This window comes from Hoplias malabaricus, chromosome 5, assembly GCF_029633855.1.
Source record: "Hoplias malabaricus isolate fHopMal1 chromosome 5, fHopMal1.hap1, whole genome shotgun sequence".
Classification (NCBI taxonomy): Eukaryota; Metazoa; Chordata; class Actinopteri; order Characiformes; family Erythrinidae; genus Hoplias; species Hoplias malabaricus.
In genome coordinates, this window is record NC_089804.1 from 15,597,457 (window position 1) to 15,612,915 (window position 15,459).

At 40.1% G+C, this 15,459-nt stretch overlaps 1 protein-coding gene across 1 annotated transcript in view; it reads right to left on the reverse strand.

The window, feature by feature from the left end:
* Positions 1-309: 309 nt before the first annotated feature.
* Positions 310-15,459, reverse strand: part of hspg2 (heparan sulfate proteoglycan 2) — a 141,960-nt gene continuing 126,810 nt past the window's right edge. Inside the window, exons 75-85 of the mRNA XM_066671195.1 lie at positions 14,877-15,121; positions 14,615-14,786; positions 14,404-14,526; positions 13,471-13,527; positions 10,162-10,237; positions 9,989-10,067; positions 8,283-8,363; positions 7,083-7,153; positions 6,158-6,241; positions 5,890-5,993; positions 310-5,362 (exon numbers count right to left, since the gene is read on the reverse strand). Coding sequence (XP_066527292.1) covers positions 5,190-5,362; positions 5,890-5,993; positions 6,158-6,241; positions 7,083-7,153; positions 8,283-8,363; positions 9,989-10,067; positions 10,162-10,237; positions 13,471-13,527; positions 14,404-14,526; positions 14,615-14,786; positions 14,877-15,121 — 1,265 coding nt within the window. The 3' untranslated portion in view covers positions 310-5,189. The remainder of the gene's footprint in view (positions 5,363-5,889; positions 5,994-6,157; positions 6,242-7,082; positions 7,154-8,282; positions 8,364-9,988; positions 10,068-10,161; positions 10,238-13,470; positions 13,528-14,403; positions 14,527-14,614; positions 14,787-14,876; positions 15,122-15,459) is intronic.

Genomic DNA, 15,459 nt, shown 5'->3' on the forward strand with positions numbered 1-15,459 from the left:
TGTGAACGACTGGCGCCCCCTCCAGGGTGTGATCCTGCCATGTGCCCAGTGATTCCGGGTAGGCTCTGGACCCACCACAACCCTGAACTGGATAAGCAGTTATAGCCATGAATGAATGAACGAACGAACGAATGAATGAATATCAAGATTATTACTTTTAGGTTTGGTCCACTTTCAAGTCCAATGCATCATTGTTGTCAACAGTGAAGAGTAACTCTCTCATACTGCATTAGCATTAAACCAGTCAAACAAATGGAAGCAAACAGAGCCATGGGTGGACAGAACTGTTTTTACTCATATTTCAGAGAGAGAGAGAAAAAAAAAGAAAAACAAAATCCTATTGGAATCAGGGCTGATTTGACATGAACAGCTCACAGCCACTGTCAGCTAACCCAGTCTTTAACCACTGCTCTAACAAACACCTTTTGTAGCAAAGAGACTACAGAGGTTGGGAACCATATTGTAGCACGATATAAAAACAATAAAGAAGAAAATAGAAAGGACAAAGGGAGGAAAAATAAATTAAAATGCAGCTACAGTAACCCAGTCGTTTGTGCTGGGTAGTGTTTAAGTTGGTAACACACAAACCTTTTGCATATAGCCAGGTGTAAATGTTGTGTGGAGCAAGAGAACTCTGTCCCATGTGGGCAAGCATGTTTCAAAGAACCTCAGGTGGTAAAGGAAACAGGAGAGGGGGTGGACTGTACCTGATAAATAATCCAAACCTGAACTTTCTTCCTCTTGAATACATGCCTGCTCTTGTAAACTTTCTCATGCGTTCCGGTCCTAAACCAGCCATTTTAGGTTAGTTTTGTCTTAAATATGGAAGCATAAAAAATAATTAAAAAACAAAGCACCTATATTTCATTTTTAAGTTGATTTCTGGCTTATTTTTGAGATCCCATTGTTTCTGAGGCATTATTGTGAGATACTGAGACAATAAAAAGATATAAAGTCACTATGAGATGCCATCTCATTATTTTCCATATGCTAAATAATAATAATAATCTCTTTATTTTTTAGAGTCCAAGTCATTATCTTAATATTTAAAAGTGTCAAGTAATTATTTGGATATCCTGCATAGTCTAATATCATGTAGATGAGATTAGATCCTTTATTAGACTTCCATCCATCCATCCATTATCTGTAACCGCTTATCCAATTTAGGGTCGCGGGGGGTCCAGAGCCTACCTGGAATCATCGGGCGCAAGGCGGGAATACACCCTGGAGGGGACGCCAGTCCTTCACAGGGCGACACACACACATTCACACCTACGGACACTTTCGAGTCGCCAATCCACCTGCAACGTGTGTTTTTGGACTGTGGGAGGAAACCGGAGCACCCGGAGGAAACCCACACGGACACGGGGAGAACACACCAACTCCTCACAGACAGTCACCCGGAGCTGGAATCGAACCCACAACCTCCAGGCCCCTGGAGCTGTGTGACTGCGACACTACCTGCTGCGCCACCGTGCCGCCCTTTATTAGACTTTTAAAACGTAAATATTTCATTAGTATAATCAGAAGATTTCATAATAAAGACTTGGTGTCTCAAAATAATGAGATAACATCACAAAATAAAGCCCACGTTTCTAAAAATACTTAGCACCTTAGCTTGGCAACTGAAAATAATGATAGTGGTCACTCATTGGGAAAAAGACTATGTTAATAATTAGCTACTTTGTTATTAAAACCTAATTACTAAAGTAATTAACTACTAAATAAGTGGGAAACTATGTCTGAACATCATTTTCATACACTCAAGCTACAAAGAGGAGGGTGGATATGGCAAAATAAATAGTAGTTAGCAACATGCTAACTAGCTCAAATTTGTGACATAAGAAAACTTTTTTTCTTATGTCACAAATTTTTTAAAAATTTATTTGCCTTAGAACATTGGTCATTATTGTCCAAGACAGTATGTTAACCATAGTACAGCGTACCATTGTGACTATGTTAACTTTCTTTTAGTAAACAAGTGGGGCTTTCCCTACTGTTTGTGCGAGTAATTGATCTGATGACATATGCTAAGTATGGCATTGAGAACACCATTCCAACTTTCCAAGTCGTAGTTCCTACTGCGGGAGGCTTCTTTCCCAGTGGCCTTCTAGAGATACACTGAGTTATATGAGTTATATGAATTAAATAATTAACTCTAGTTGCATAATTTTAATCAGGTCTACAAAGTCTACACTTCATGAATTATATTAGCAACTAATAAATCAAAACAAACAGGTGGCTGCTGTCATGACAACTGAAAAATTGGACAATAAAAATATATTTACTTGTCAACAAGCATAGCTTACTTATTAGCTAGCTAAGCAAACATTGTAACACAGATTAGCATTAGCAGTCTGTTTTGTTTTTGTTGTTAAGTGTGTAGCACAGGTGATTCGGAATGTAATAAAGTATTAAAGTTACGTTGTTTCATGTTGGTTGGTGAGAAATATTTTAGCAAAATTGGATATGTAACATCTTAAATAATATCAATTCATTCCTCCCAAGTGATCATATATCAGACTGGAACGCTCGTAAACAGCACTTCGGATTCCCTCATGTACAAGCGTAAAATTAACTACGTCTGGTTAAAAACAGTATTGCAACCGAAGGCAGGAACCAGTGGAACCCACAGAAAACACCCTCCTCACCAAACCCTATGACTAAATATCACCATTGATAGCCCGTCCTGCATGAGTAAGTGAATTTACCTGAATGAAAAGGTCACTTCTGACCCTCCTGAGGATTTGAATGATGGCTTCGAGGCACACAGAAATAACCAAGCACAGACAGACACACGGTGAAGTCGGACAAACATGCACACAGTCGTACAGGCACACCAACATCATTCAGTTTATTCTGAGGTGGGTCAAGAGTTTAAGACTCCTGCATGTAATTTAGATTTAAAAACAAAAGACAACTTTGTGGCACACACAAGAAATACACAAATTATTATTATTTTTTTTTTGTAGAAATAAAGAAAATAAGCAAAATGTCCAAAAATGTTTTTAAGCACAGTAAGATATAAGCCCTTCAGAATCTGTTAGTGATGTGTTTATGATCAACAACTCATCTGTGTCAGTTGAGATCTACTCAATGAAAATGAAGATTTACACAAAAACTAAACCTTTGACTATTACTTAAACATTACAACCAACACATTCCAGTTCATACTCAAAAATAAACCTCTCTCCCATCTCTCAGGAAAAAAAATAAGGTGGCGGTACTTCATCTGTGGGTTGGCAATGAGCAAAAACAGTTTTATTGCGAAGTTGTGGAGGTTGCTACTTACAATACAAACGTTAAGTGAGACACACCGGGGGAAAATCATTGGCAGAGGACAGAACAGGTGAGTATGTGCTTGTAGTGTTTTCATCATGTCTGAATTTAGCACCATAGTTTCTTTGTTTTAAACACCAGACACAAAGAGGTTAACCATGTATGGAAGGTTTATGATTAAATTTTTTTTATTTTTTTATAATTTTTTTTTTATAAATTGCATATAAAAATTCTCCCAAAGTTTTCTTGTCTCGGTCTTCACTGCTTTTGTGTTTTTTTTTTCTGTCTTCACCTGAGATGTGTCTTGATCGTAGATGTATATATTACAGACACCGATAGTGGAGCACTACGTTATCTTAAACTTCACACGAGCAACCACTTTAATGTCTTAAAGAAGGCGCGAGATACTTCTGAACAACTACAACTGCTTTGAGGTGGATGACTGGAAGAGGGTGTTGTTTTAAAACGCAGCAGTCAGTGCCCTGGGACGCTCTGGAGCAGCTGCACATGAGATCACATCAGATGCCCAGTACCAAGTGTTAGCTGTGCCTTATGCTGTGAAACAATGGAATTGAGATATCTGCAGTTGGGGTGATGGTTTTTAATCTAGAACTAATCATCCGTTACAAGTATGTGATCTCACTAATATGTACGTGGCTGAATGCTATCATTCCCTCACATAAATGTTCTAGCATCTAGTGTTTGGAAGTCTAGCCGTCCAAAAACATTAGCAGCGTTTAGGAGGACCAACTCCTTGTGATTAACTTTTTTGGCCATGACATTTAAACTGGAGAGAAGGGACTGTAAAAAAAATGTAAGATACACATCAGCTCAGTGGTTGTACCATGTATTTATGATGACCACGTTAACCGATAAGACAATGGATGATGTAACACGAGCCTAGCCCAAGCTGCATTATGCCATTGAGTCTGTTCTGCATTGTTTGGTAAGGCATTGACATTGTATCCATAGAAAATAACTCCCCTTACAGCACAATGAAAGAGCCCATCTGGCTGTGTACAGAAATACATCCTCAGCTTTTCCGAGTCTATAATATGTATATCTAGGTTCACGATGCCTCCTTGGTGCTAGGACCTTTTCCCAGTGTACAGAAACCCCCTTTCCCTTTGCTTTCTTGAAGCATGCTCGCCCTTCACTGGCTCCCACGAAGAGAAGAGAGGGAAAAGAAGAAGAAAAAGAAGAAGAAGAAGCAGGCAGCAGAGTCTTCAAGTATTAACACAGCTCAGCCCACAAAGCCTCAGACCAACATCAGTTATAATTAGGGACCTAGTGTTGACGCTAAGAAAACAAAGCAAAAAAAAACAAAAAAGAAAACAAAAGTAGCAGGCTAATAGTTAATTTGCCGTTACTCGTCCACGCCCACAAATATATAATATAGATTCATATATTCATATGTATATAAATAAAAATTCAGTGCTGTAAAAATGTCTCCGACTCCATAGGATCTGACCCATTGCTGTTTGTTTTCCACTTGTAGATATTTTTCTAATTTTTCATGGTTTAAAAGAACACAACTACTGCAGGACTATGTAAACTGAACTGGACAATCCTGGGTTAATCATCCTTCATTTGAGAATAAAACACTGAAATAGTGAAGAATTGTTAATTAATAGCATTCCTTTTTTTCTTGTTTTTTTTGGTATAATGCAACACAGAGTAAAAGAATCCTTTCTGTAGGTTTTATGGTGTGTGTTAGTTTCTGTGTGTGTGTGTGATTTGGTTTCGGTAGCAGCAAGACATGAAGAAAACAAGCCTGTGAAAGCTACCATTTTAAAAAGAAGGTGAGAAGCGTTTGTTCTGTAGATGTCTGAGACAGGTGTCTCTTTCAGTGTGTGTGTGTGTGTGTGTGTGTCCTTGTCCTCAGTCTCTGGGTGTAATAGTAGTGTAGATTATGATTCGCAGCGCCGTACGTTAACCCCCTCCTCAGCATGGACCTGCAGGTCGATGGGACTCGCTGCCTGATCTCCCGGCCGAGCGTTCATCAGAGAGAGGTTCTTCACGCAGCCTGTGATTCCTGAGGAAAACTTTCCTCCGGTCAGCATTGACATGTCCGGAGCTCCTCCTGCGAACACACAGTTTACAACAGTTGTTAATCTTTATCTTGTGTTTCCCAATTTCATTCAAGAGTATCACATTTATTCCAATATTGTACGTAAACTATGCCTAGTTCTGCATAATAAAATGTATCAGTTGTATGAGTTGTTTATTACATTTCTAAACTGATTACATACGTATTTTAATGTAGAATTTAACAATAGTGCACTGTAAATATTTATAAAACAAGTACTACTACATTACTACACTGTGTACTACAGTGTAGAGGGAGATGTTTGAGATTGAGCCCTAGTGGTGTGGCAGTGTAACTGCAGAGCGACACAGACACCAACGCAGAAGGATAAATGCTCACAACGTCGCCAACGCAGAAGAATAAATCAGCCTTAAGACAGAGACTGAACACCTGATCAAAGTCGACCAGTGTAAATAATGTCCATTAACTACACAAAGGGTGTTATTCATATTGTGCACAGCACTGTGTAAATGAAAAAGCAGAGGGCACAAAGCATGTGTATTCTACAGAGCAGTACATACCGAGATATATGTTGCCTTTGGTGTTGACCATGATGCTCCTGCCTTGTGACTGACCATGCCTGGCTGACCCTCCATCTACTTGGATATAACCCTGTTTACCTGTCCTGCTCGATACACACACACACACACACACATCATATTTAACATAATCGCACATATCTATGTAATCAAAGCTCAAATGTCAATAGATTCTATTTAATGACAAGGAAGAACATATTTGTTAACGGATGTAAGTGAAGATAGTAAGTGAAGCTGAGTCATGTTGTACCTGACTGCTGTGATTTTGTGCCAGTGACCGTCATTGACCTGCTCTCTGGAGAGAATCTGGGCTTCTCCACTGCCCAGCTGGTAACTACAGGAGAAAATAAAAAGATATTATTATTATGAATTATGTAATGCATGTACAGGTTTATATAGTTTGACTCGATAAAATACAAATATGTGAAAATACAGTATTTACTGTATTTTTGAAATCCAATAAATACACTTTTAACTGTTATAATGAGTGAAATCAGCTACTTTACATTGTACCCATTGTGGGGACACACACAAACCTAAGTTCACCATATTCAATGCTAGTCATTGGCAAGAGTAGTTTAAAAAAAGAATAATATTCATTCATTCATTCATTCATTATCTGTAACCCTTATCCAGTTCAGGGTCGCGGTGGGTCCAGAGTCTACCTGGAATCATTGGGCGCAAGGCGGGAAATACACTCTGGAGGGGGCGCCAGTCCTTCACAGGGCAACACACACTCACACTCACACCTACGGACACTTTTGAGTCGCCAATCCACCTACCAACGTGTGTTTTTTTAACTGTGGGGGGAAAACGGAGGAAACCCACGCAGACACGGGGAGAACACACCACACTCCTCACAGACAGTCACCCGGAGCAGGAATCGAACCCACAACTTCCAGGTCCCTGGAGCTGTGTGACTGCGACACTACCTGCTGCACTACCGTGCCGCCCCAAAATAATAATAATAAAATAACAATAGTCCCCCAAAAATAGGCCGTAAGAAAAGAGGACATTCTCTGGAGTGATAGAACTCCATGTAATACATCTAGAATGAGCGGGAGTAGTATCTTTGATTCAGAACTAACATCAGTACATGATATTGCTAATTTTCATGTGGCTGAATACAAATCTTACAGAAATACTAAGCATTTCAAACACAAAATGATCCTCACCTGAACACCAGTCGTCCGTTTTGTAAACCAAGACTTATGAAGTCTTTGCCTTTTCCCTGATCTCCCTGTTCCTGTAAAGTGTGCCACAGTGGACAGTGAAATAGTTTACTTCCCTCCAGCCGCCCAGACACAGACACAAGACAAGTTCATTTTAAAGCTCTCAGACGCAGTTATGATTGAATACGTAAAACAAAATTCATAAACTCTATTCACTACCCTCTGGATTTAAATATAAATATATGATAAATATTCAAAAATTTGCCCGATCCCACAATGCCATCTGAGAGGGTAAAGGCTGCCACATTTCGTAAAGGTGTGAAGCCAGCTACCCACGTCTTGTTCAAATTGCTGAAACTATACTGAAAAGCTCAACACACTTGGAGGAGAACTGCAAATTCTATTCGGTCAGTTCACAAGTCGAGCTACAAGGGATCAGTGAGGATCAAACACTTTAATAAATGTACAAATCTAGAAGTCTAGTATAAACTATAAGGAAGATAAAGTATAAAAAAATCATAATAAGAAAAAAATATTTATATAACTTTATATAATTTACATAATAAGAAAATAATATATTTATTGGCAACATTTCCAATAAATTCACTTTGTAGGGCTGGACATTTCTTGTGGAATGTTACTGTTACAGTGGAGTTTTACAGAGTTTAAAAAGCTAGGAATATCTAAGCTATTGAAAAACATGCAAATGCTGGTGCGTATTGTCACTGTCCAATCAAAAACAACTCCCAAAATAGTAACTTTACAGGAGAAGGAATACACCTTAACTTTCAATGGAAGTAAATGTAAAATAAATAATAATTTTATTCCAAATAATTTTGGAGCATTTCTGTTGGTTCATTCGTCATGGAATTTTCACACAATGTGACGGACAGCTCCTGTGTTCAAATGATTCGGTAAAAGAGAAATAGACAAAAATGGATATACATGTTTTTAATTGGACAGCTAAAGTATTTAAATGGAAAAGAAAAATAATTCAGTGCTGGCAAAAAGTCCTGGACATGCAAAACATGAAGCTGTAAAAGCAAATGAAACTCAAAGCTAATGAGTGAATCCATAAATAAATCTGATAAAACTGTAAATATGCAGGAAATTATTACTAGATTATTGCTTTTCTTGAGCATTTTCATTCATTGCAGTAGAAAAAGCACCTGACATTTTATCACGTGTCCGAGGTAAACATACTTGATTGTGTGGCAGTTTGCGGAGTGCAGCCACCTTTTTGTTAGCATACAGCTTACGAAGGCTCAGGGCAGCTGCAGGCTCCTGAGGAGGAGGAGGAGGAGAAGAAGGAGGATGCACAGTGGGGGGCGGGGGGGAGGAGCTTAGTGTGGCACAGCAAATCAGGCAACATGCAGTGCATTCATTCTCACAATAGATCATTTACTAAAGTGATAGTTCAGCCAAAGTTTACAGTAACCGCAAGCAACCAAGACGTTTTTTTCTTTGGTTTTAGCTTTAGCAATTAGCATTGTGCAAAATCAACACTTATTTGCCTCAAACTGTGAAGTAAAAGTCGACCTGACTTCAAAGCTAACCTTCATTAGCTTGAGTTAATGACCATCACTGAGTCACCATATCAAACCATACAAAAGGAAGAATTACAGTGTTCCCATCACCTTTAAAGAAAATGTAGTTTCATTTGTTTGCTCAAACGACTCTGCGCTATTTACTATATTATGCGCTATTTTTGGGGTTCCGCCATTTTGCAGTAGGGGACAGTGACACTGGACAATTATCAGTGCACTCAAACAATCCCACAGTGCACCACAAATTAGTGTATAACCCATGTAGACTAGCTGGCGATAGCTAGCTGATGGATAGCGGATGCCCATGATGCACTGCGTTGCTTGGTTAAAAACCTGCATGAGTTAGGTTCACTACACTACCGCATTTCTGACACAGTGCCACTCAAGTGTTGTGATAAGTTACTGTGCACCAGTGGGTGTGGCTAAATATTATTAACCAATAATATTATGATTTACCTTTCTGTCAAACAACACGCTACTTATATGGAGACAAAAATTGTGGTTACATGGTGTCTGACACTGTATGACACACTGTTTGTTAACAGTGAAACAAATGAACAGCAATTTGAATTTAAACATTTACTTAAATATAAATGTGGTTAAAAAATAAATTATATGTGTTTGTGTGTGTGTGTAGTTTGCACAGTGCTAATTAACATTCGTAAGTTTAAATTACATGCTATCTAATCTAAGCATGCCTAATATGCCAATCATGGCTCGGCTAATGGACTGTATTTTGAATAAAGGACCATTTTGTAGACTTGTCTGAGGAGAATAACGTGAGTTTACACCAAACTATCACTTTAATGATGCATTCATTATCTCTGGTAGACAGCAGTCAGTAGTACTCTGTTCCTGAATAAGAACACAATTATAAAACATGGTTATAAATCATCCAAACACAGAGGTTAGAGTCCGTGGAAAAAGGCAAACAGCTCAATGTGTGACAGGCTGATGAATTATGGGGTTATAAAGAGGTGAAGGGAAGAACAGGTCACGTGATCAAAGGCATAGTTCATGTGATAAAAGAGTGTTTCCAGAATTTTCTCTGAAGATTAGATATGAGTGAATCCAGCTGTGAATGGGAATGACAAGAGACATACGTTTCCAAAACTGGGGCTCCCAAAAATAAGGACTGAAATTTGCCTTACAACTGCACTACACTTGGTGTTACACCAAAACCCTTCCCACCAGAAAAACAGCACAGTAAAACAACACTCTCCTAAGACTGAACTTTCAAGGTGTGGGAAAACAGAAGCTGAATCCTGGAAATATTGACATTATACTTTATTCCCTACACTATTCTTTTGGATAGCTTTTTATAGTGACACTGCACAGAGAGGCTTCTGTTGTGGAACCTACCACTCCCTGCCACAGAATGAGGCCGTCCGGAGAGTCAGTTTTTATCTCCAGCTCGATGGTCTCAGGAGATTCAGGATCACTGGAACCAAACACAGTTCATTAATATCAGAAGAAATTAGACCACATTTTGGCACAGTTTAATACACGGCACTGACTGAACAGTAAATACCTACCTACGCGGGAACATTGGTTTAGGAAGAGCAAGGTAGCCATCATCGTGGAAAAATGCTGCATACTGGATTGGGGAGTCTGTGACAAAAGCACAATATTTACATTATACAACTGTAAAGGACTCCAGACAAGGCTGCTGTTATACCGCCCCCCTGTGTACACCACTGGAATGACCTGAAATACCATTAACAAAAGGAAGAAAAAGAGAGCAGTGTTTCAACAGTGATCTGTAACGTTAAAGGAGCAATAAGTTCTCTCTCTCTCTTTTTTTGTGATATTAGAGTTGTTACTCTTCTGTATTAAACCTATTCTAAATATCCCTGAATCATAGCTAGTGAGTAACACTGCTGCCATCGACACAGCAGACTAGGGCTTTGATTTATTTATATTTACACTTATATAGTGCCTATAGACACTTAAAAATGCGTTTACAATCAACACTGCACAAAACACCATTCCATTCAACACTCAGTCAATACACATTGGCGAGAAGCGGAAGTCAAACACAGGACTGCGTTGGCCACTAGGGGGTTCACCCAGGATAGAGCACCAATCCATATCTGGGCGTATACAAATACAGACACTGATTCATATACACCCTCACACACTTAAAAAAGCAGAAAGAAAAAGAAAATGAGATAATTCATTAAATAAATAAGGAATATCCAGTTCACCTAACCTCCATGTTTTTGGACTGTGGGAGGAAACCAATGCAGACACAGGGAGAGCATGGAAACTCCAACCAGATGGGACCTGAACCCAAGACCCCAGTGCTGAGAGGTGAACGTGAGAGTGTCACCATACAAAACTGATAAGGCTACATTAGCATTGTATTAGCCTCTGTAACATGATTAATAGTTGCTGTGGATACAAGCGTCTGCCAAATTCCATCAAATACAAATGCAGGAGATCCACTCTATGCAACATAAACAGGTCCCATCGGTTGCTACAAAACAGTTTGATTCTGTATCTCATGGGTGCTACATTTTCATAAATTTTCTTATTATTAATAAGTAAATTTGACTTATTGCTTCTTTAATATAAGCACCAGTCTGCTTGGTCATGTTTGAATTAAAAGACAAGAAACAGAAAGAAAAGAAATGTGCAACATGGAAAAGCACTGACACTTGCGCATGAAACAACACATATTTGACAAGAGACAACATTAGAGACCAGGCATCGCATTCCTCCAGGACCCTGAAGTCCCAGGCTGACAGTTAAATGCTTACCACCATGCGTACATCTGTCCACCGTTTCTTTGGCCTTACGCTCACCTTTCTGGCCAGGACATGTGTTAAAATGGCTACTCCAGCACTTTTTCGACCGGATCTCCATCTGCTGTGTCTGTACTGTACCATATATATATATATATATATATATATATATATATATATATATATATATATATATATATATCACAACAGTGATGTGAGTTTGTCTGTGTGGAAAATGAAGTATTCTGGTGTTCCTCGTCGGGGGGGTTTGTGTTGCACAAAGGCTGTGTGTGTGTGCGAGGGCTGCGGTTGTGATGCATCATGCACTCTCTCTCGTTTATTTACGGTTGTTGTTTAAGGCTATTTAGACGCTTACTGATGTGTCTGCAGGACAGTCACGGTTTAAATGATGGATGGTCAAACACAGACACAGCACATAGAGATCAAACTTTAAACACTGGGGTATTTCTTGAATACACTGAAGTTTAGTGGTTAGTAACTGATCAGTGAAGGGTTTATCCGCTCGTGGCACGAAGACGTCTCATTCTTGGCCGTGGATGAGTGCTAGTGAAAGACAGACGGATTGTGGTGTTGGTTTGGCAGACATGAAGGTCAGGAGAGAGAAAAAAAACGGTCACGGAAGGCTGAGATATGGGTGGAAACTGATGCTATGGGAGATGCATATGTATAGATACAGATGTCCTCCTGCTCTACCTTAAGTCTGACAATTCCTGGAAGACTCCAATGTGGGAGGTGCAGACGAAGGCTTCCTTCATTATTTTGTACACTTTATTTCAGGGGTCAGTTTACAATAAACAGTGCACTCAACTTCACTTGGTATTTCTCAGCACTCTCTGAGGCAAAGACCAGCTTGGCGTTATGCAATTTCTAAATGCATGCGTCATTCTTGATGCAGAATTAGAAGAAAATGCAGAACAGCTGCTTGATATTTGTCTGTGAGAATGCTAATAAATGTCATGAGATGGAAGGTAGCAAACAGTGTGTGGCTATAAATAAATCCCATGTCCAAACAATTTGGGAATGCTGTGCAAAACGTAAATCAAATCTGAATGCAATGATCTGTAAATCATTTAAACCCTAAACTTAATTGAAAATAGTACAACGACAAGATTTTAAATGTTTGTGAAAGTTTATTGCTTTTTGAAAAATATTTGCACTATAACTTTTATGCCAGCAACATGTTCTAAAAGTTGGGACAGGGACATGTTTATTACCCCTTCTTTAAACAACATTCTGTAAATGTTTGGGAACGGAGGAGACCAGTTGCTGTACTACTGAAAATCAAAGATTTGGTCTGAACTAGTTTAGGTCCTTGACTCTTCTGGAACAATTCTGGATGGCAGCATGTTGCTCCAAACCCTGTATATACCTGTATATAATGATGCAAATCACCCATGCCGCTGTGCACTAATGCACCCACATACCATCACAGATGAGTGTATGAGGTGATTAACTGTTCACAGACAGCTGTTTTCAGAAGTGTTTCTGAACCCATTTTTAATGCAGTGCTATCTAAAGGCCTGAAGGTCAGCTCTAAACACTACTGGTTTAGATCTTGTACTCTAGACTGATATAATGACAGACCGATATTATGAACTCGAGATGAAGATATCCCCAAGTTCTTTACTACTTTAAGCTGAGAAACCTATTCTTGAATTGTTTCAGTGTTTGCCATGCAGTCATTCACATAATCCCTTCCACATCTTTACTTTCCCCTCTGAGATGTTCTTTTTTAAACCAATCATGTCACTGACCAGGTACCAGTTAACGTTTTTGGAACATGTTGTTGGCATCAAAATCAAAATGGGCATATATTTGTCAAAAAGCAATGACATTCCTCAGTTTAAACATCTAAAATATTGCCTTCTACCATTACATTTTGCCCAGCGTCCTAACTTTTCTGGAAATGGAGTGTGTAAACAGACACCAGAAATGTTGTGTGTTGTTTCCGGGAGATGGTTTGTCTATTGTTGATGGTAGGGTTTTGTTTTTTTTGAGGTGGGGTTAGACAGGACCAGTCTGTGAGAGCGATCTCCTGGTTAGTGTCGGGTCAGGCAGATGGGACGAATACTGTACCATTAACCCCGCTGCCCTCCAAACTCCACGTCGCCTCAGTAGGGACCACCTCCTGTCCTGTATGTGTGGGATACATTCATTAGAGTGCATGGGTTAGACACACTTACTGCAGGATGCTGCTAGGTTCCCCCAGGCTCACAGCAGCTGGGTTCAGTGGGATAAAGCATGACAAAGAGCAATGGACTTTATGTGTGGAAATCACTCTCAGCCAGAGGGGCAACGGTGAATTCTCAACCCATGCAAGGAACCAGGTTCAGGAGCCTCTAGAGGAACTTTCTTGTGATTATTATAACATTTCTGCTGTTTTTCCTAAAAAACAGAAGCCATCCTGCACAAAAACAGTCACTGAATACCAGACACTGGCCATCAAATATTTGGGTATACACAGCAATAGAAACTGATCCTGGTGAAATGAACCTATCTAGCTATATTTTACTGAATCAGGTATCAGCCATTTTGTCAGATCTGCTTCTGATCTATTCTCAGAAGCTATTCTTAACTATTTATTGTATATAACACGCTGTGCCATAAACAGCCATTACTGGTTACAATCTTCAGCAACTAAACTGCATTTTCAAGTTAGCAATAAAAGGTTCTTAGCTGAAACTAAAGGCTAAGGATTGGAGTGCTGATAAAATACGTAGTGTCTGATTATTACTAGTCAATAGACTGCTAATATATTAAGATACAAATCAGCCAACAGATGAATTTGTAGGCATCCCCAATACATTTATGGGCAGTGTACATGCCTCAAAACCATCTTCAGCATTCAGCAGAGTGTACCTGTATTGACAACCTACAGGTTTGTGTTTTTATATGCTTTAGCCCAATATTCCAAAGCATCAGTGAATGTCCTTGATGGAGAAATAAAATTGCAGGACACGGAAACTGAATTCTAAACTGGATAGAAGCAGCAGGTGGATCCGAACCAACCTTCTTCACAGAATAGGCCTGTGAATCCTGCAGGACACACACAGTGACTATCCACACAGTTTCCTCCATTCTGGCACTGAGAAGAGTCCAGACAGGTGTCCCTCACCACCTCACAGCGCTCTCCTGCAACAGCACATACACACACACACATATCAGCTGGGCACATCCTGCCACACACTGCTATAGCAACATGATTGTGCAGACCCCTCACCCTCGTATCCGTCTCTGCAGAAGCACTGGAACTCGTACTCTGCTGTGGGCATGCAGCGTCCACCATGCTGACAGGGCCTGCGGTCACATGGACTCTCGTCCTTACACAGACCAATAGACCTGTAATCTGTGAAGCTGTACGAGAGGTCCACCTTCTTACCATTGATGGACACCTGGATGGACAGCCGAGCAATGCAAACAGGTTAAGAAGAATCACCTGAATTACCACAAATGACTTGTTTAGACATTTTTTAAGTGCTGACCTCTCCGATGCAGCCATCAAAGAGCTTGCTGACATTGGCAGGTTTGGGCAGGATTTCCAGGTCGGGCACTCCTCCCAAGTACATCGAGGTGTGGATGTTCAGGCCCTGTGCCGTGCCGGGAGATGATCTCTTGATCTCCTTTGCGTGATCCACTTTCAAGGAGCCGTCTTTGTTCAGTCGCTCTGCAGACACTCTGTGCCACTGGCCTAGAGACAATGGCTCCTGACTGCGCAGCACTGCCTGACCTGCAGACAACACCACAACACAACATAAATATTCATTCGTTATCTGTAACCCTTATCCAGTTCAGGGTCACGGTGGGTCCAGAGCCTACCTGGAATCATTGGGCGCAAGGCAGGAATACACCCTGGAGGGGGCGCCAGTCCTTCACAGGGCAACACACACTCACACATTCACTCACACCTACGGACACTTTTGAGTCACCAATCCACCTACCAACGTGTGTTTTTGGACTCGGAGGAAACCCATGCAGACACAGGGAGAACACACCACACTCCTCACAGATAGTCACCCGGAGGAAACCCACGCAGACACAGAGAGAACACACCACACTCCTCACAGA